General features: G+C 39.7%; 1 protein-coding gene across 4 annotated transcripts in view; it reads right to left on the bottom strand.

The window, feature by feature from the left end:
* Nucleotides 1-20,245, bottom strand: part of LOC126360045 (sodium/calcium exchanger 1) — a 1,532,158-nt gene that overhangs the window by 35,783 nt on the left and 1,476,130 nt on the right. For 3 of the 4 annotated variants that reach the window (XM_050007678.1, XM_050007679.1, XM_050007680.1), the window contains exons 8-9: nucleotides 11,612-11,770; nucleotides 4,595-4,766 (exon numbers count right to left, since the gene is read on the bottom strand). In XM_050007678.1, the coding sequence (XP_049863635.1) occupies nucleotides 4,595-4,766; nucleotides 11,612-11,770 (331 nt within the window). Of the gene's footprint in view, nucleotides 1-4,594; nucleotides 4,767-10,557; nucleotides 10,717-11,611; nucleotides 11,771-20,245 lie in introns of all 4 variants that reach the window. The other variant, XM_050007677.1, reaches the window with a different exon arrangement.

Below are 20,245 nucleotides of genomic sequence, written 5' to 3'. Positions count from 1 at the left end.
ACTTTATGTTCCATGCAATACTTCCTAGTTGACACGGGTGCCAATGTTAGCACGATATAATGGCCGATGCCAGAAACCAGGCGATTGGGGCACTGCTACAACAGGAATTCCCTGGTGCAACTCAACCTGCTGCATTCACACCCGACAGTTGACCCATGCCTAACCTGACTAGGATGCTGCACCTACTCGTCCGCACAGCCCCTGCTGGTTCCAAATAATCATCTTAGAGTGTACTTCCTAGTTGACACGGGTGCCGATGTTAGCACGATATAATGGCCGAAGCCAGAAACCAGGCGATTGGGCACTGCTACAACAGGAATACCCTGGTGCAACCCAACCGCTATGATTTTTCTCTCAGAAACTTACTGACTCCCAGAAAATGTGGTCAACCTTCAACAGTGAGATTTTGGCAATATATGAGGTGGTTTGGTACTTCCAAGGTGACATCAAGGCTGGCCAGTTACTATCTACACAGACCACGCCCTCTGGCTGACGTTATGAATAAACTGCTAGCCAATACCTCCCCTCGACAATTCTACCACCTGGACTTGATTTTACAGTATACTACGAACGTCCACTATGTACAGGGAGCAGGAAACATGGCTGACTCCTCTCACAACTTGCCACCACATCAGCTCAACTTGAGTTTGACCAACTAGCGGAGGCACAAGCAACTGACATCAACCTTCAAAACATGCTATCTGGACACACAACAGGCCTGCAGATCAAGCAGCGCACCATCACAGGTACAACCAAACTAGATTGGTATGACAAATCCCATGGTAGGCAATGACCAGTCATCCCACGGAACTAAAGAAGACAGTTTTCGACCTCCTTCACAACTTGTCTCACCCCAGGGCATGCCTGGCACTGGAACTCATAATGGAACATACTCCACTGAATGGACAAGAGCCTGCATCCAATGCCAATGGGCCAAGACATGATGTCACGCCCAGCCACCCTTTGGGAAATTCCCCATCCTGAAGGGCCATTTCCAATGTGACCACATAAACCTGGTGGGGCCACTCCCAGATTCAAACGGAGATGAATACATCTTGTCAGCCAAAGGCAGGGCAACTCGATGGGTGGAGGCCACACTTCTGACTGGTATCTCAGCTGACACTGTCACCTGAGCTTCCATCACACTATGGATTGCGTGCTTTGGCTGCCCAGAGTCACTGACAACTGACCACGGCTGGCAGTATGAGTCGGCCCTGTTCTCTGAGCTCTGCTGCTTCTGCGGATACCACTGGTTCCACACAGTGGCCTACCATTCTCAATCCAACTGGCTTTTGGAATGGTGGCACTGCACCCTCAAGACAGCTCTAATATGCCACAACCAGGAGTGGACAGAGGCCCACCCATAGGTGCTGCTGGGCATATGAGCTGCCTCCAAAGAAGATCTGGATGCCTCACTGGCAGAGGTGCTCTACGGAGAACCAATCAGCCTCTCAGCAGAGTTCGTGTCACAAACCACCAAAACCGTGGATGTCACCCTGGACCACATCCACCATGTCTGCATCCCACAACCATCCCACCATGCCAAACCAACCATCTTTGTGCACAAGGATCTCCAATCGTGTACACATGTCGCGCTCAGGACTGACACCACCAAACCCACCATCCACCTTGCATGTAGGTGCCCATACAAGGTGTTGAAACGAGGGCCAAACACTTTTAATATCTTTCAAGCTGGAAAAACAACAACAGTGTCACTGAACTGCCTAAAACCAGCAGGGACTTTAGCAGACACACCCAAATTTTACCCTCCACTGGTCCCAGCTCCAGGCCCCTCAAGCCATTTTACAGTTGGCCTATACCTGAGCGACTACTTCCCAGAAGACATTTCTATAACACTGCAGGACTCACCACTCGTGGTTATGGCCAAATTAAACAGTAAACCATCGGGCTACAGCATGATCTTGAGGTCATTAGAGCACTCCATGCCTATTCCGCATTGATCAACGCAGCAGGTCTGAAATCCACCGTTCCTTCAGACAACTACCTACTCATGTCGGCACCGGAGCACTTCACAACAATGACTCACAACCCGGGCACTGCCACTGGTGGACCGACAGCCTCACCAACACCGGATGATGCACCACCAACCACCAACACCTCAACAGATGACACCACCACCCTGTCGGTACCACTGCTGATGTCACAGGCCAGCTGCCCATTATGGTTGCCCAGGCACTTGGCGGACTATGATACGTCAACCCTTGCCATCGCCAGTGGGACAATGTGTCTCCACATTTGGGGGGCGGGGGGGGGGGGGGGGGTTGGTGGAGGGATCTTTGTGGGGACGTAGAATCACCCAATAATATTGCTGCCCTATTGCAGCCAGAACAACTGTATCTTTGCCAGATCAGTTCTCTGTAGTACGCACTCTGTGATACATGCATTGTGTATAAGCTGTTAGTATAAAACTATTCATAGTAAGTGATGGGAATGCGAATGATTATTTATCATCATGATTACCATGCCCACTTCCCACTACCTACACATTCCTTCTCAACTTTACTTGTGTGGGTTTTTCTTGCATTTGTTTATTGCATATTCTCATAGCTAATGAATAAACTGTTCTACAATATTTCTCATATCGATGATTTCTATTCTTTCATCATACAACAAAGGGACAAAAGTTACAACAAACTGTAGTCCAGCTGACACTTGTCTTACTTTAATCAGCAGAGAATAACAATGCAACAAAAATGAAATTTCATTGATATTATTCACTGTCTTTACACCAAGCTGATAATTTTTTTCTTTGTCCTTGCAATAACAATGCAGTCACACATTGTTACATTTTTTCTGTCTGCGTTCTTCTCTATTACAGACATTAATTCTAAAGAAGGTTTTCTTCTCATCGTTGAGTCTTCACTGGAATGAAATTTTCAAGTTGCTCTTGTTGAAAGACAGCTATGTTTCCTTTTTAACGATTACTGGCTTGATATGTTTTAACTTTTCGTATTAGTTACATCTCTTGTGTAACAGTTTCCTCCTTATCCATTCATTAAACATCTTTTTAGAACAACTTTCCAATTAATCTTACTTTTATTTCTCCTTTTAATTAAAGGAAACCTTGCCAGACTTTATAAAAGTTATAAATACATGAAACTTATTTCAATTGAAATATTGCCATCTACCCTAATTCCTCTGCACTTCTGGTAAGTTCAGTTATTTATTCCTAGTGGACTTTTTTTTCTTTCTCCATGTTCTGATTTTTGTTTTATTTTTTGTAACAATTTATTTCTGATGTAGTTAATTTATTTCTTTTTTTGGCCATCAGTCTACTGACTGGTTTGATGCGGCCCGCCACGAATTCCTTTCCTGTGCTAACCTCTTCATATCAGAGTAGCACTTGCAACCTAAGTCCTCAAATATTTGCTGGATGTATTCCAATCTCTGTCTTCCTCTACAGTTTTGCCCTCTACAGTTCCCTCTAGTACCATGGAAGTCATTCCCTCATGTCTTAGCAGATGTCCTATCATCCTGTCCCTTCTCCTTATCAGTGTTTCCACATATTCCTTTCCTCTCCGATTCTGCATAGAACCTCCTCATTCCTTACCTTATCAGTCCACCTAATTTTCAACAATCGTCTATAGCACCACATCTCAAATGCTTCGATTCTCTTCTGTTCCGGTTTTCCCACAGTCCATGTTTCACTACCATACAATGCTGTACTCCAGATGTACATCCTCAGAAATTTCTTCCTCAAATTAAGGCCGGTATTTGATATTAGTAGACTTCTCTTGGCCATAAATGCCTTTTTTGCCATCGCGAGTCTGCTTTTGATGTCTTCCTTGCTCCGTCCGTCATTGGTTATTTTACTGCCTAGGTAGCAGAATTCCTTAACTTCATTGACTTCGTGACCATCAATCCTGATGTTAAGTTTCTCGCTGTTCTCATTTCTACTACTTCTCATTACCTTCGTTTTTCTCCGATTTACTCTCAAACCATACTGTGTACTCATTAGACTGTTCATTCCGTTCAGCAGATCATTTAATTCTTCTTCACTTTCACTCAGGATAGCAATGTCATCAGCTAATCGCATCATTGATATCCCTTCACCTTGTATTTTAATTACACTCCTGAACCTTTCTTTTATTTCCATCATTGCTTCCTCGATGTACAGATTGAAGAGTAGGATGCGAAAGGCTACAGCCTTGCCTTACACCCTTCTTACACTTCGTTCTTGATCATCCACTCTTATTATTCCCTCTTGGTTGTTGTACATATTGTATATGACCCATCTCTCCCTATAGCTTACCCCTACTTTTTTCAGTATCTCGAACAGCTTGCACCATTTTATATTGTCGAACGCTTTTTCAGGTTGACAAATCCTATGAATGTGTCTTGATTTTTCTTTAGCCTTGCTTCCATTATTAGCCGTGCTTATTTCTACAATTCCCTAAATAGTGTGAAAAATAATGATCAAATCTATAAAAACTACCAATACTGTTTTACCCTGCCTTAGTCACTGAAATACCGAAAAATTAGCACTGATATATATAATATCAGAATTTAAATGTTTACAATATGTATATAAAATGAATGTTAAAATCTTGCAAAAAAATTAATGATCACTTACTTTCCTGGGTTAACATTAAACTGTTCCCCCTTGGACCAATGGTAGATTGCAGCAATTGACCAAGCAATTCCAATGCCAAGGAAAACATTCACAGCATTACTTCCTGTGACATTCCCCACTGATGCATCAGCATATTTGTCTTGACAAGCTGCCACTTTGCTTGCAAATGTGTCTAGAACAACAAAAGAAAAACTGTTTCAATTGACAAGAGTATTATTACTTTTCATTACCATGTCACTTACCTAAAACTTTCCATTAGACTGCCAACTTAAAAAAGAGTTAGTTTGGAAATATTCGAGGTATTATACTTCTTCTTTAAGAGAGCTTCAGCACTGACTCTCTCTTATTATATTTCACAACTTACAAATGCTGTATAACTATTGAAAATTAATAGTGAATTTATATTTTCATTACATGTCTGATTTGTTCTATGTTTTATGTGACGACTTAATTTTTCAATGTGACAGTTTTCTTTTTACACACAGCATTTATTTTAACTTTCAATAGTTCATGTAATGCCCACAATTTTAATAGAATCTTCAATGACAAATAAGCATACTTTAAGCAAACATTTAAACATTTCATACAATATGAAAAAAATTCTCCAAACGAGATACTGCCTTGTATTGTTAATTGAGGTCAGTTTGTTAGCAAAGAATAGTTGTCAATGTGAAATCATAAGACAAGTCATGCAAGTGCAATCATGTAAGTGTGTGTTCACAAAGAGATACATACATACAGACTGGTTTGAACACTCACATCAACTCTCTCTCTCCCTCACTCTCCCCCCCCCCCCTCCCTCTCTCTCTCTCTCTCTCTCTCTCTCTCTCTCTCTCTCTCTCTCTCTCTCTCACACACACACACACACACACACACACACACACACACACACACACACACACACACACACACAGAATCATGCATGGAGGTAAATGTCTCTGAATGTATTAGATGTGCAAAGACTAAAGCAAGGAAACAAATCTTGGCAAACCAGAGAATTGGAGTACAGATCCAACCACAAACACTATTTATGTAAGAGTTTCTACTCACCAGTCATTGAAACAGAAACAACTTAAGCAGAGCCATGGGATATATCAATTGAAAATTATAGTATATTCTTAAAATTTTATGCCCTTCTAAAACTCTTTTCTGGATAAAAGTGGGATAATGGGAAGGGACAGTGTGTACGCACACTCAAAGAAAGGAGAATATTCCTAAAAATGATCCATAGGTGATTAATAAGTGAAATAAGAAAGCGAGACTTGATGGAAAGAAATAGATTTAAGTAAATACAAAAAAGAAAGGGTAACCCTAACAAGGAAGAGTGCAGAGTAGAAACAGTAAATGATATGACAAAAAAATTTTCTGACAAATCAGTTTATTATCTGTCAATTTCCACTTGGTCTTTTTGCAAATTTCAAGCAACTTTTCTTGAAGGTAAGTTTCAGCTACATGATTATAATATTCACAGGTCTTTGTGTGAGAAATCTATAACATGTACAAGACCACAGCATTTTTACCAGAAATTATTACAGTGACGTATTTTAATAATTGTTCGAGTTGAAACTGCTGTGTTATGATGATCAGTCAGATAGCAAGTTTTGTTGTTGGGCTGTCATTTTCCAGCAGGCAGTGTAATGTATGCATCTATTTCTCAGTTGCTGCCATTTATATTGAAGCTACGGGACTCGCATTCGGGAGGACGACAGTTCAATCCCGCGTCCGGCCATCCTGATTTAGGTTTTCCGTGATTTCCATAAATCGCTTCAGGCAAATGCCAAGATGGTTCCTTTCAAAGGGCATGGTCGACTTCCTTCCCCATCCTTCCCTAATCTGATGAGACCGATGATCTTGCTGTCTGGTCTCCTTCCCCAAAACAACCCCATATATTGAAGCTATGCTTTCTGGAAATCTTGAAAGAAAGAATCTCACAGACCTCTCTATATGTGCAGTCTGTCTAAGTATGATCTCATATGTTATTCTCCCTAGGCCATTTTGATGAATTTGTACCAGCAGTGAAGTTATTTTATTTCAGAACTGCTGACATACTATACACTGGGTTCTCAAGAGAAACTGTTTAATTGCCTTCAACAAAACAAACTAGAATAAACTACAAGTGTCACAAATGGAGAACAATGAGTCATTTTTCTTGTGTAGCTAGGGTAGTCCATGTTATGTTGATGCATATGACAAAGTTCTTTGTATGCAAGGCCTTGGGTACCTACTTTAAGTTTGGTATTTTTCCCACTTGCCAAAGAGGTTTTGAAATGTTATTCCATCTCTGCCTATGTACACTTTGTTGTTAGAGAGGATTATCAACTAGCTGGAAAGTAGCATGATCTGGAAGACAGAATGATGTCAGATGTATAATCAGCACTTCGCACCAGAAGAACAGTCTTTTTGATGTTTGTACTCATTTACAATAGTTTATATGGATGATCACTCACCATACAGAGGAAGCATTGAGTCACTACAGGCGCACACAAAAGGGAAAGAAAACTTGCTAGATATTGGAATAAATCTTTACGTAAGCTAAAGTACAAACACACACATGAACTTTCCTACACTATTTATATATTTGAGCACATTTTGTGTTTAGTTCTTCAAACAATTCCTTCATGGTTTGTAGTGAATAAAGCATTATATGATAACAGTGATCTGTACGTTTTTTGTTGATTTAAAAAAATTAATAATTAGATGTGCTTTGCATTCAATCATTTCTTCACCCATTATCTTCATCTTTCTTAGCCTTTTAACAGCAAAACTGCTTTGGATGGATATAGAACCACAAAGATCTTTGCCTCTGGCTGTATATTTTGCACTCTTCCATTATGTCTATTTTTCATCAAACCAGAGAACAAATTTGATGCTACATCAAAATAAGTAACACACAACTAAGGCCTACTCTCAGTGGTCTTACGACACCAGAAGCTTGAGTAGTGTAGCCAATGACCAATAGCAGAGCATATTTCTATTTACATGAGAGACCAGTTTAGAAGAAAAGAATACAATTATTAACAGGCACTATGACTAATAGCTCCTGTAATATTGTTCATCAGTCACAGATGAGAATTGTGTAGGTAGCAGCTATAAGAGCCAAGTGCAATGCTGCCACATACACCATGTTAGTGGCAGACATCTGTTCAGTAGTAGTTGTTTCTTGATGAAACAGTTCAGACAACATGACACACTAGAAATGACAGCATGTTGTTACAGTCAGGGGCAGAGGGAAAGGCTTTTTGCATAAGCAGAAGATGTGCCTTGGCAGTGAGTGGGGTTGCCAGTGGTTAGCACACTGGATTCACACTAAGGAGGATAATAGTTCAAATCCTTGCCTGACCACCCTGATTTAGGTTTTCCATGATTTCCTTAAATAGCTCCAGGAAAATGCCATGGTGGTTCCTTTGAAAGGATATGGCCAATTTCCTTCCCTGTTTTTGAAACAATCTGAGATTTTGCTCTGTCTAATGACCTCATTGTCGATGTGACCTTAAACCGCAATGTTCATTCCTTTTGCACCCTCTGCAGGGGTCTATCTTGTCGACCCCTTGACGCAGCCCTGGCCACATCAGATATGAAGGGCATCATCATATATGATGGCTGAAGTGTTGATTCTAACTCTCTAGCAGTTGCCTGTTGCTGAGTGAATGTTCTTTGATAAGAGAGTCTTTCAATTCAGGATCCAGGCTGTACTGTTTCCCATAATAGTTTTCACTGTTATAAGTGCAAACATTAAGTGCAGTGAACAAACTTTCCTGTAAATTATAAATCTGGATGATGGCAGTGACTGAAGTGTTTCCATGGCACTTCATCTGCTGATTTTCTCTGCTAGTATATATTAGTGACACGGAGAGAACATGAAGTATAAGGCTCCAGAAAGTGCAGAATAATTTCATTCATGTTTCCAGTACTTTGAAGCCCTATACAGCCTGGCCTACTGTTGGTATTGTTATCAGTCCTTGCACTGGAGTAAGCAGGTATTAGATGCCAGATCTTTAGCATCTCTAAACATTTTCCTAAGTCTTCATAGTATATAATGTCTTGGGCTTCAGAGAAGTTTTTAAGGTAGGTGCATAACTGATATAAGTTAATGGGACCTGATTCTATCACTAATTATAGTCATTACTTACTACAAAATATCAGTTGGTGGCTTGTTGCAGTCAGTAGATAAATATCAAATGAAAATCCTACCTCATATTTGCATCTTTATTGAGTATTTATTTTCTTCCGAAAAAAGGTAATGGTTTTCTTAAAACATGGTGCCTTCATTAGAGGGAAGTTTTTCTGCATAGTGATCATCAAATATCACATACTTCTTTTGACAGTCCCCATAGCTTACAAGTTTAGATGTACTATTCCTTATAGTCTTGGACTTCCACCATGTCTCACCAATCATGAAACATATATTACAAATGTAAGAGGACTTATGAAACAAAAAATAATACATGATCTTCGAGAATTCAGCTTTGGAACAAAAGAAGGCATCAAATGTTCTTGGAAAACCTCCTTCCATGTATTTTATATGTGAGCTTATGAAGTGTCAACTATGTTTCCTGGAGGATCATACTAAACAAGTTTCCTGACAACTCTATTTCAGTTATTTCCAGTGGGCAATATATCACTTGAGTGAGCAGTCCTGGGAAACATCAGTACCTGTCATTCTTTGAAGAAGACTTGTATGTTACCTTGCTATGTATGGCTGAGCATTGTTCAGTGGAAAGTTGGGATCCTGTGTAGTTCGAAGCCCAGGTAATATCTCAGGCTCCAAAACCTCTCTAATGTAGCAGCTGCTGCTTGGATCATCCTCAATAGATAATAATTGAGATTAAATATTGCTTGCAATGACATCCCAAACTTTCAGATTTAGTATTTGTCCACCATGCCTCTCAACAATGCAGGTTGCCAGACTGTGTCACCACAGTAGATCAAAACTGTGTGAGGTAGACAAATGGAGTTTTTTTTTTAAAAAAAAGAACATTTTACCTCTTAGAATGCCTGTGATGGTGTACATCACATTATGATGTGGACAATTGATACCAGCACAATGGTGCACATGCCATAAGTCAACACCACAGTAAGCAGTGATAATTCTTTGACATATGCAGGATCACACCTGTGCAGAAGTCAAATGCCAAGTTGACAGTGTGAGAGTAAACTGAGCAGTCTGTAATGGTCGAGTGAAATGTTGGTGTTCATCTTATGCTTTGGTTACACTGCAAGCCACAATCCCCTGTTATCACTGTTATGGTTCTCTTCTATCCACTATTGCCACATATGACTAAATATTGTAGCAGCATGCTCTGTACCTGACAAAAGGTCAAGATATTTAAAACCCCGTTTTCTGGAGGCTGATTATGCTGCCCTGTTTGAATCTACTCACATGCTGCTATTCTATCCTTTGCTGCTGGCTAGGTATTCTGTTATTTGCATTCATGTTTCCAATTTATTTTGTGGTTTACAAAGCTTCAAAAACTGAAGATAAATTATAATTTCAAGCCTGTGTGTCTATCAGCTCTGATCCAGTTGTTCCTGTTCTGGCCTTTGTAAGTAGATTCTCCTTGTGTGTTTCAAATATTGTGGATTTTCAATTTTTCCTTTCAGTTTTAAATGATGTAAGCACTTGAATAAGAAACTGAAACAATTGTCTTGCTGTGTTAAAAAGATTATATTAGCTAAGAACACATGATTTGTTGTTACAAGTGAGAGAATTCTAGTTGAGATATAAAATGTTAGGGCAAAGGAACTGTCATGATTCATGCAAAAAAAAAAAAAAAAAAAAACAGGGAGAAAATCAGCAGGTCAATGAGAGTACTCAATGAGAGTACTCAGTGAGAGTACAACTTCAAGAAAGGTAGAAACAAATATCAGATGAAATACAACAATTAAATACTGCACCAGGAATGATGCTGTGAGGAACACACGGGTTGATGACACATCAACAACATTGTACATATATAAGTTACCTGGCAGACTTGTACCCATGGCCACGAAAGCAATTGCTGTAATTGTGTCTGGAATCGTGACTGTACAACCAAAATGTGAAGCTACGTCACCGATTACAGCTGTCAGCACACCTATCCAAAGGATGGAGGTCCAGAAACACACCCACCCGTCATAGACATCTATAGACATCAGAAGAGTCATAATGTTGACCTACAGATGGATTTACATTATGTCCTAGCATAAGAAACAGCACTTTAGTCAATCAAATTGTTGCAATGAAATGAACATGGATTTAATGGTAAGTGACCATCATAGTTTCTGTTGATTGCAAGACATAACACAATCCAAATAATAATAACAAACAGAGAAACAAAACTGGAAACAACACAACAGACTTTGGTAATGCTGCATGATATGTAAATGATGAACGACATCTCTCTGTTTTGGAATGGGAAACTTGACTTGCCAGACATCAAATAAGAACTCCATAATTGATGACACATTTGTTGCTGCAACTGCAAGTTATTGAAAAAAATTGCTGCGTGCTGAGGTGAATGCTGTGAGAGACCCAGGTTATGAAACAAGCAGTCTGTAGAAGTTGCATTCATCACCAGAAACCTCTTGGAACTGAATCATGCAGACTGGAAAAAACATTCAATTTCAACTATAAGCTAAAGAAACAAAGAACAAGCATTTGTTATTTACACTATACCAGCTGTCATTCTGATGAGCAACTAGGAAACTTAAAATGTGAAAGTGTGTATTTGTTTCCTGCTTCTGGTTGTATCCTCTAAAACCATTATTTATTTTGTCAAGTAAATGCAGTTCAACTAAAGTATAACTATAGTAATGTTGTGCGGTTACATTATAAATCACAGTCTATAAGTGCAGTCATAAAAAGATAATTTTCTTACTCTTTACGAATTTTGCCTACAAAAATATTTAGGTCTTCCATGCCTTGAGTAAATGCTCGCTAAATTATATGTATGAAAGGGTATTTGACAAAGTGATTACTATCCTTGGAGGATTAACCAGAAACAGGGCCATCTTCCTGACAGCATACATTATCCTTACCTGGCACACTTGTACCCAGTGCTACGAAGGCTATTGCTGTTACGGCATCATGCAGCCCAACTGTGCACCCAAAGTGCGATGCCACATCACCAATGATGGCCGTCAGGCATCCGACACCAAATATTGACACAACGAAACACAAATAACCATCTAACAGATCTGAGACAGAGGAAAGAGAGAAGAGATAGAGGCACATAGAAACTTTGACACTGATGGTACAGGATGGAAAGAAATAAATGCACAAGCACAGAAGAGCCAAAGTTTGAGCTGACCACACTGATAGCATATACTGATTTGCTCCAACTTAGTATTTTTTTAAAGGCCAAATGAAGTTAATTATTATTGAATTTCATACCTGGTATATTTTTGATAATAACTGTAATTAATTTTGAAAGTGCCTTTCTAGCTAATCAGTATGATCAAGGTAAGGCTGAGGAGTGAGGGAAGGTGAAATGTAAAAGAGGTATGCCATATGCTGTGGTTAACATTTGACAAACCTGACATATCAGAAAACTTTAATTACAATGTTTCATTCAGTGCTCACTTAATTTGAAAGTGAACATTTGAGTACGTTGAACAATGCTGTGATTTAAACTATTATTTATTAACCAGTATATCATGGATATAAGTTAAATTTCTAAGCTACTGCACTATTTGACACTGAATGAAACATTTAACTAGATACACAGATAATTATGAACACTTATTATTACAAAATTCCTGTCCTGCCCGTTCTGCAAAGAATAAAAATCAGCACAATAAAAAATAATGTAGTTTCTTATGTTTTAAACAATCTGCATTCGACTGAAGAAAATCACATGTGGTACAAACATGGGTCAAAAAATTTGATCAAACACTGCTGGAAAACAACTCACTTCCATATGTTTATAATAGAAATGATGCCATATTATTCACTTTTTCATACAATTAACATAATATGTGCATAGCTATGCTTGAATTCTACTACTAAAAAAAAGAGTGCTCTCCAATGTTAAAAGGTGGAAGAATATTTGGTAATGTATACAACTAAAAGTATTGGATGGAACTAGTCACAAAACTTAGCTAAGAAGCATTAAAAATACCATTGTTAATTTTCTTTTATGTGCCCTCTTTTATTATGAATGTGCAGTACCTGTGTGAAGAATGTAGTAATTATAACTGAACACATAGATATTTCTTAGCTTAAACAGAGACACAAATACACACTCAGATATTCTCTCTCTCTCTCTCTCTCTCTCTCTCTCTCTCTCTCTCTCTCTCTCTCTCTCTCTCTCCTCCTTCCCTCCCCCCCTTCCCCCCTCCTCTCCCCCCTCCTCTATGTCTGTGCTCTAGTATTAGAAAGTAATAAGTACAAGTTAACAAGCATGTGTCACACAATAACATGTGTGGGGATATACCTAGATATCTGAGCTTGATGTTCTCTCACCCCTGAGATAATCATGTGTTCTATGGATCATATGTGAGCTTCAGATGATGCCTACAAGAACAAAAATGTTAAAAGTGTTCCTACCTATATTGGTAGCTGGAAAGAATAACAAAACAGTAATAGTTATAATAATAATAATAATAATAATAATAATAATAATAACAATAATAATATTACTAACAAGAACAACAACAATAATAAAATCTGCTGAAAACACAAAAAGGAAGAAAATATTGTTACACTGCTTGCAACTGTGGGATCAACCAACAAAAAATTAACATATATAACGAATATTAACTGCAATTTTAATCTAAAAGTAATTGAGAATAGAATAATGTATGGAAAGTTCTTGTTGAGAATTATGATCTATTTAGGAATAAAGGAGATGACACACCACAAGGCAGGAGTGCTGTGTCGTCGATAGATACACAAACGAAAGGTACAGAGATCAGCCAACATTTGGAATGCACTTCCTTTTTCAAACTTGTAGAAAAACCGTGCAAACAAACACACGCACACTCACTCACATGTACACGCCTGTTTGCCTACATTGTGCTCAGTTGACTGCCAGTTCTTTCCTGGCCCACGGTGAGTGTGCTGGCGTGAGGTAGGGGTGTGGGGACAGGTAGGGTGAGGTGAGGGATAGAGAAAGGCAGGAGGCAGGGAAGGGGTTGGGGGGAAGCATCTAAGGGTTTGGTGGAGGGGGGCAGTGAGGTACCTTAGGTTTAGACCAGGAATGTTACAGGAACAAAGGATGCGCCCCCATCTGGACAGCTCAGGAAGACTAGAGTTGGTGGTGAGGATTCAGATAACATGGCTTATGAAGCAGCTATTCAAATCAGGCAGCAGAACACATGTGAACTGCTAGACACTTCCCCCAACCTCCTCCCTGGCTCCTGCCTCTCTCCATCCCACACCACACTCCACCCCACCGCACACTCCCACCTCACCCCAGTACACTTACTGTGTGCCAAGAAAGAGCTGGCAGCTGACTGAGCACAGTATAGGGAGACAGGTAAGTGCATGTGAGTGTGTGTGTGTGTTTGTGTGTGTGTGTTTCCTACAAGCTTGAAGGAGGAAGTGCATTCCAGAAGCTAGCCAATCCCTGTACCTTTTATTTGTTTACCTATTGGTGATACAGCACTTTTCCTTTCAGGAGTCATCTCCTTTATTACTAAATAATTCAGAATGAGAACAGAATAACATTGGGTACTTGTTAATGAACTAATTTCACCAGTTCTTTCTCTTCTTTCTTTCTTCAGCATAAAATAATATCTTCCCAGTGATCTATAATTAATTTAACCTTATAATCCTCAGTTTCTTTGAATATGCAGTCAAGTTAATGTTGTTCACAATTTCAACAGTTTTACTTGTTGCCTTCTGGGGATGTCTTGAACGCAAATATTAGTTGCTTGCTACCTGCAGTTCAGTAAAATTTATTTATTAAACATACACTGCACTGTTTTTTATAACAGTAGGATTGAAGGAGCAATCAATAACTGCTTTGGAGAAAATTTAATAGCCAAGATTACATGGTCTATTTATCTTTGATTACCGGTTTCACCAGTTAAGACTGTCATCTTCTGCTCTGTAAAGTTATGCATTTACATATAGTACACATACAGTCATTATTTATATTTACTGTTACAAATGAGGACGTGAAAATTCTGTTTTCATAGCTTTAAAAACTTGTTGTTATATGTCTTGTTCCATTATGACACTATCTCACGTACTACATTAACATTTTAGTGGATATTATGTAGCATATTCCATACCAATTTGTTAAAAATACAAACCAGTTTGCCACAAGTAAAAAAAAAAAAAATATATATTTAAAAAGCAGCTTTGGTAGCTATAGATGTCTACACATAGTATTCCACTGATGTTTGTTAAATAATGAACTGTGTAACAGTGCACATATCTGCATTTTTATTTTTTTATTTTTTTTGACGAATTAAATACATCATGGATCCACATTCTATGAAGTACACACTTCAAATGATTGGCTGTAAGGTGTAGATAAGGCATGCAATTAATTTCAAACACCAGGTGGCTCTTACATTGGCAGCTATCTCAAAACCGGGTCATACATTTGTTTTCGTTTCATTTAAAATTACAAATATCTTTGAGAGTTCTTCTTTAACATTTGAAAAGTAGACTGATTTGTATGCAATGAGTTTTATACATTTCATTAAAAAGTTCTTATTTATATATGGCTTATAGATACCATATGATTTTTGTATTTGTTGTATTATATTGCCACACCACGAATAAGTACAGGTGAGGATTTTGGGAATTCTTGTAAATTTCCTGTAGCTATGGTTGGGAGGCAGTAGTTAAGGGACCAATTGGTACATTGGATGGCAGGTGCATGTAATATTGATATTTCGTAAATGAGTTTGTGAAGCAGGTGTATGCCACTGATCACAGGCTAGAAAGAGGAGCCTGGCGGGCACTGCATACAAATGAGAAGTAATCAGGGCAGCAGAGGGCACTAACATGCTGTGAAGAATCCATACACTGCAGTTACAACAGTGCCTAGTGACCTGTGTGTAGAGGTTGAAGCAGATTGAGGAAAGCTGATGGTATAATTACTAAAGAAGACTCCTGTTGTTCCCTTCAGGGGAACTATGCAAGAGGCATAGGGAAGAGATGTATGAATAATCAAGCCTGGTGCCTCAAAGCAAGCAGTCATGTCACCATTCTGTTTGTTTCTAGAACTGAAAGAATGATGACTCTTTAAGGTGCAGGCCAACCATGACGACCTTTTGGTTACGGATATCGGCAGCCAACCAGCCTGCTGAAGCTACCTTCAATCTCCTTTGCATAGACACATCATAGCTGTGGCAGGCTGCACCACACCTCGGAACTGCTCTGGCATGAGGAGTGAGAGGGCTGCTAGGCCCCATTCTCTGCGTGGCAGTGTCTGGCAGACTGCAAGCAGCCACCTGCAGGGTGGGACTGGGGTGTGAATTTGCGTCCTCCTAGGTGCAGAGCTCTCTGTGGGCACTGAACGAGCTGCCCTGGGTGGGTGGCCAAAACTGCAAAGACTCACTACAATGACAGTGGTTGGTTGCTTCCATTTGGCACGTTACTTGGAGTCCACGAGTCATGCTTGAGGGAACAATCAGCCATGTTCTGGGCTATCAGGCACAGCTAACGCACATAGTGACCACTTAACTGAGGTGGGTAAGGAATGATACATCCACAAGGCTGGGCAACTGGACACCAATAAAGCAGATTCCAGTATTCGTGTGCATGATATGCAGCACCACCACCGAGTTCAGCAGAAGGCCCGCTGCAGAAGGCCTGCTGTATATCTTTGATGTAATAAAATCAATGACACACTTGCCACAGCCCCTGGAGCTCTCAGGGAGGGGGAGAGTAAGTAGCAACATCAGGAAATGGTTGTCTTGCTTTCCTAGTCTGTTATGTGAGCTGGGGTACAAGATGTTTAGAGCTACTTTTGTGAAACCACTGTAACTCGTCGACTTATATTTGTGTAGAGGTAATCATGGACGGGATAATTTAGTGCCAGTGAGATGTTCTTTTTGCAGTTTTCCTGGCCACGAGTTGCTGCCTGGCCCCGAGTTGCTTGTAACAGACCTGTAGCAGCAGTTTGTTCTGTATGTAGGTGTACTGGTCATCTGTCTAACAGCTGTACTGAGTGTAGATGGGTGATGATTCACTAGACGAATTAACTTGTGTTTACAATTTTTTTGTGTAGTGTTTTGTCTTGTTCACAAAAAAAGTTAATTGCATAAAGAGTATGCAAAATGGTGAAAACATGTGCTACTACCTCAGATGAAGTTGCTGCTTTAACTCAGCAAGTGGAAGCATTAACAGAGCAGTTTGCGAGCAAGAAGGAGAGAAATTTTAAACTTAATTGTGAGTTAGAGCCTCGTAAAGAGAGTCTTGATCAGTTGCAATTGAAATCTTGAGAAAGTAAGTCTGGATTTGGAGTGCCTTTTGTTTCATATGACCCAGCAGTGGTTGCACTGATTAAATCCCTTCTTGGGCAAGACAACAGAGGACGTGACAATTTTCATTAAGGGTATTAGGGATGCTGCAGAATCACATGAGTGGTCCGAAAAGTAACTCAGCATGTTGCTAATATGTGTTTGGTGGAGGACTCCAGAGCATATGTTGTGTACCATGAGACATTGAATAAAGCATATACATTCCAGGAGTGGGCTGTGGGATTGTGCCAGCAGTACAAAAAGTAGAATAGTGGATGATTTTTTCAGGAGAAATTAAGTATGTTGTCGATGCTTTGCAATAAGTTTGTGGAAGCATTCTTGGATAAAATCCATAACCTAAACACAAAGACATATGTACAAACCCAGAATGCAGAAGCTAATAGGTTGCTGCTACAGGAGGCAGAAAACAGAATGGTGGATGTTTTTTGCAATGGTATACCTGCTGAAATGTCATGGAGGGTACAGATGGAGAACACGTAGGACTTAGAGTCAGCTCTTAGGATTGCAACACTTGTAGAGGAGATGGATATGGCCACAAAGCAGAGGCTGTACCATTGCATGTTGACTTCAGAAGTCAACTGTTATAGATGTGGCCATGAGGGGCATGTAAGGAAGCAGTGTAAGCAGCCAGAATGCTATGCTTGTTGCGTAATGGACCACCGGTCATCTGAATATGGAGGTAAGAAGGGTGAAAAGCAATGACAAGGGAAGCAGCCATTAAAAACAAATATGATTGCTTCAGCCATTGGAAAGCAGTACCCACATACCATAACATGGAATAAGTTGGTGAACAGATGGAATGTAGCTTTGTGGGCTTAGTGGGTGGCAGGAAACAAAGATTTTTGGTTGACACTGATGTGAAAGTGTCCATTATCAGTCTGGACCTCCTGGGAAAGAGAAGACTGGAGCCTCCATGGCATGGCATGGAGTTGGTAATGATAGGGTGGAATAACTGGGTATGGTAGCACTGGTGTTTTCAGATGAGGAAACTAATTTCAGCGATCACAGGGAGGTTTTGTCATGTGTAGGTTAAGGTTATTCAATGATTCTTGGACTAGATATTCTTGACAAACATCATGCTAAGACTGATCTTTTGCATTGCACAGTGAAACTCAGTGGGACTTCGTTTCAACTGGGAGCAACAGTTGCAACTGAGACAATGGTGCAAGGTTCACCTGTCATGGAGGTGAAACTAACTAAACTACTTATGTTTTCTGTAAAGATCGAGCAGCAGGAGAAAATACCAGCAGGCATAAGAAATTTAGTGTGGGTTTCAGTGGATACCGATTTGCTGAGGGAAACATTACATGTGGTTGACCTGCTCTTAAGCAATGAAAAGTTGGATAGTTTGCATTGTTTTATCTGCAGAAGTTTAGTGCATATGAGTGACATGAATGGGGAACATATGGTTATGAAATTTTGGCAGAGGGGAGGTGACTGTCAAAGGGTGCAATAATAGTCACTCTGGCAGTCTTGGAAGGTGAGTACTTTGATAGATAGTGGGAAAGTAGATCATTTGAAAGGGAGTGATTGAATGGATACAGAGAACTTGTTTTTGAGGTTTAGTGATTTATTTTGTGTGAGCAGAAGATTACCAGTGACCCTGCTGATGTAACATCACATACTGACAGGGGATAGTGCACCAGTTATAGGAAGCTGTACCATATAGCAATGCAGCTGCAACTATTGGTAGAAGAATTTATTGAACAACAGCTATGGGATAGGATCATAAAATTCATAGGAATGATAGTTCCTGGAATGGAAATATGGTCATTGTGCCCAAAAAGTTGGCCAACGGGACATGGAAATACAGATTTTGCTGTGACTATATATATCTAAACTTGCAAACCATTTCAGATGCTTATCCAGGTCCAAACATCAAGGAAAGTTTGGATAATCTAGGTCAGTGTTGGTTCTTTACAGCTATGAACCTCAGGAGCAGATACCATCAATTGGATGTGATGCCTGAAGGTAAACCAAAAACAATGTTTACCGTCCTGGCAGGACATTTTAATTACAAACACATGCCATTTGGACTAAAGATCCCACTGGTAACTTTTCAGCGGTTGTTGGATTGGGTACTGAGAAGATTAAAGCCAAAAACTTGTCTAGTCTACTTTGATGACATAACTGTCTATTCAACGGATTTACCAGAGCATGTGAGACATTTGTAGGATGTCTTTAGTAGATTACGATTGGCACATTTGACATTAAGTGTGGATAAGTGGTATTTTGTGCAAACGAAGTTAACTAAGTCTTACAAACCCAGTTCAGAATTATCTGATACTACAAACAACTAAGCAGGTACAATCATTCATTGGCCTATGTGATTATTACAGATGAAAGACTTTGACCCCTGAACAAGCTGCTGAAGAAGAGGATGAAATTTCATTGGTCACAGGAATGTCAGGAAGAACTTGAAAAACTGAAAGAAAGATTAGTTTCAGATTCAGTATTGGTTTTTCTTGATTTTGAGAAAGAGTTTATCCTTTCACATCATGCTTCAAATGAGGTACTCAGTTGTGTTTTGAGACAGATGGTAGATGGTCATAAACATTCAGTAGCTTACGCTTCAAGGAAGATAAACAAGGTGAGCATAACTACTCAACAATAGGGAAAGTGATGTTGGGGTCATATACGGTATCACATATTTTCGGTGATATCTATATGGTAGGAAGTTTAAGGTTGTGACAGATCATGCCTCATTGAAATGGTTGCATGGTTTGAAAGATCCATCTCATAGATTAACTCAGTGGGCACTTAAGCTTAGTGAATTTGAGTATGAGGTAATCCATAAGCCAGGAAGCTGCAGGGTAGGCACAGATAAGGGATAAGGAGTGCCAGGCATTTAAGTCACAGCCACATTTCACTAGGTACAAGGGTTTGTTGTGTACTACGACACATTGTGGACCACATGTGGTGGTTCCAGAGGGTTTTTGGATGGAATTTCTGCAGCAAGCTCATGACCATAAGTTGTCAGGTCATGACGGGCAACAAATGACAGACAGACATGTAGTAGAGCACTTTTGGTGGAGGAACAGAAAGCATGACATGAAGCAGTATGTTAAGGACTGTGTGCCATGTGCACTGAGGGCTGACAATTATGCATCACAAAGTGCCATTGGAAAGGTTTCCAGAGGCATCCAGTGCATTTTCTTTGCTGGCACTGGATGTCCTCTGACCATTTAATAAAACACCTGCTGGAAATAGGTATGTTCTCATGATCAT

The sequence above is a fragment of the Schistocerca gregaria genome, chromosome 1 (assembly GCF_023897955.1).
Source record: "Schistocerca gregaria isolate iqSchGreg1 chromosome 1, iqSchGreg1.2, whole genome shotgun sequence".
NCBI lineage: Eukaryota > Metazoa > Arthropoda > Insecta > Orthoptera > Acrididae > Schistocerca > Schistocerca gregaria.
The sequence above is the reverse complement of the archived record's forward strand: the minus strand, read 5'-3'. Positions and strand labels throughout refer to the sequence as shown.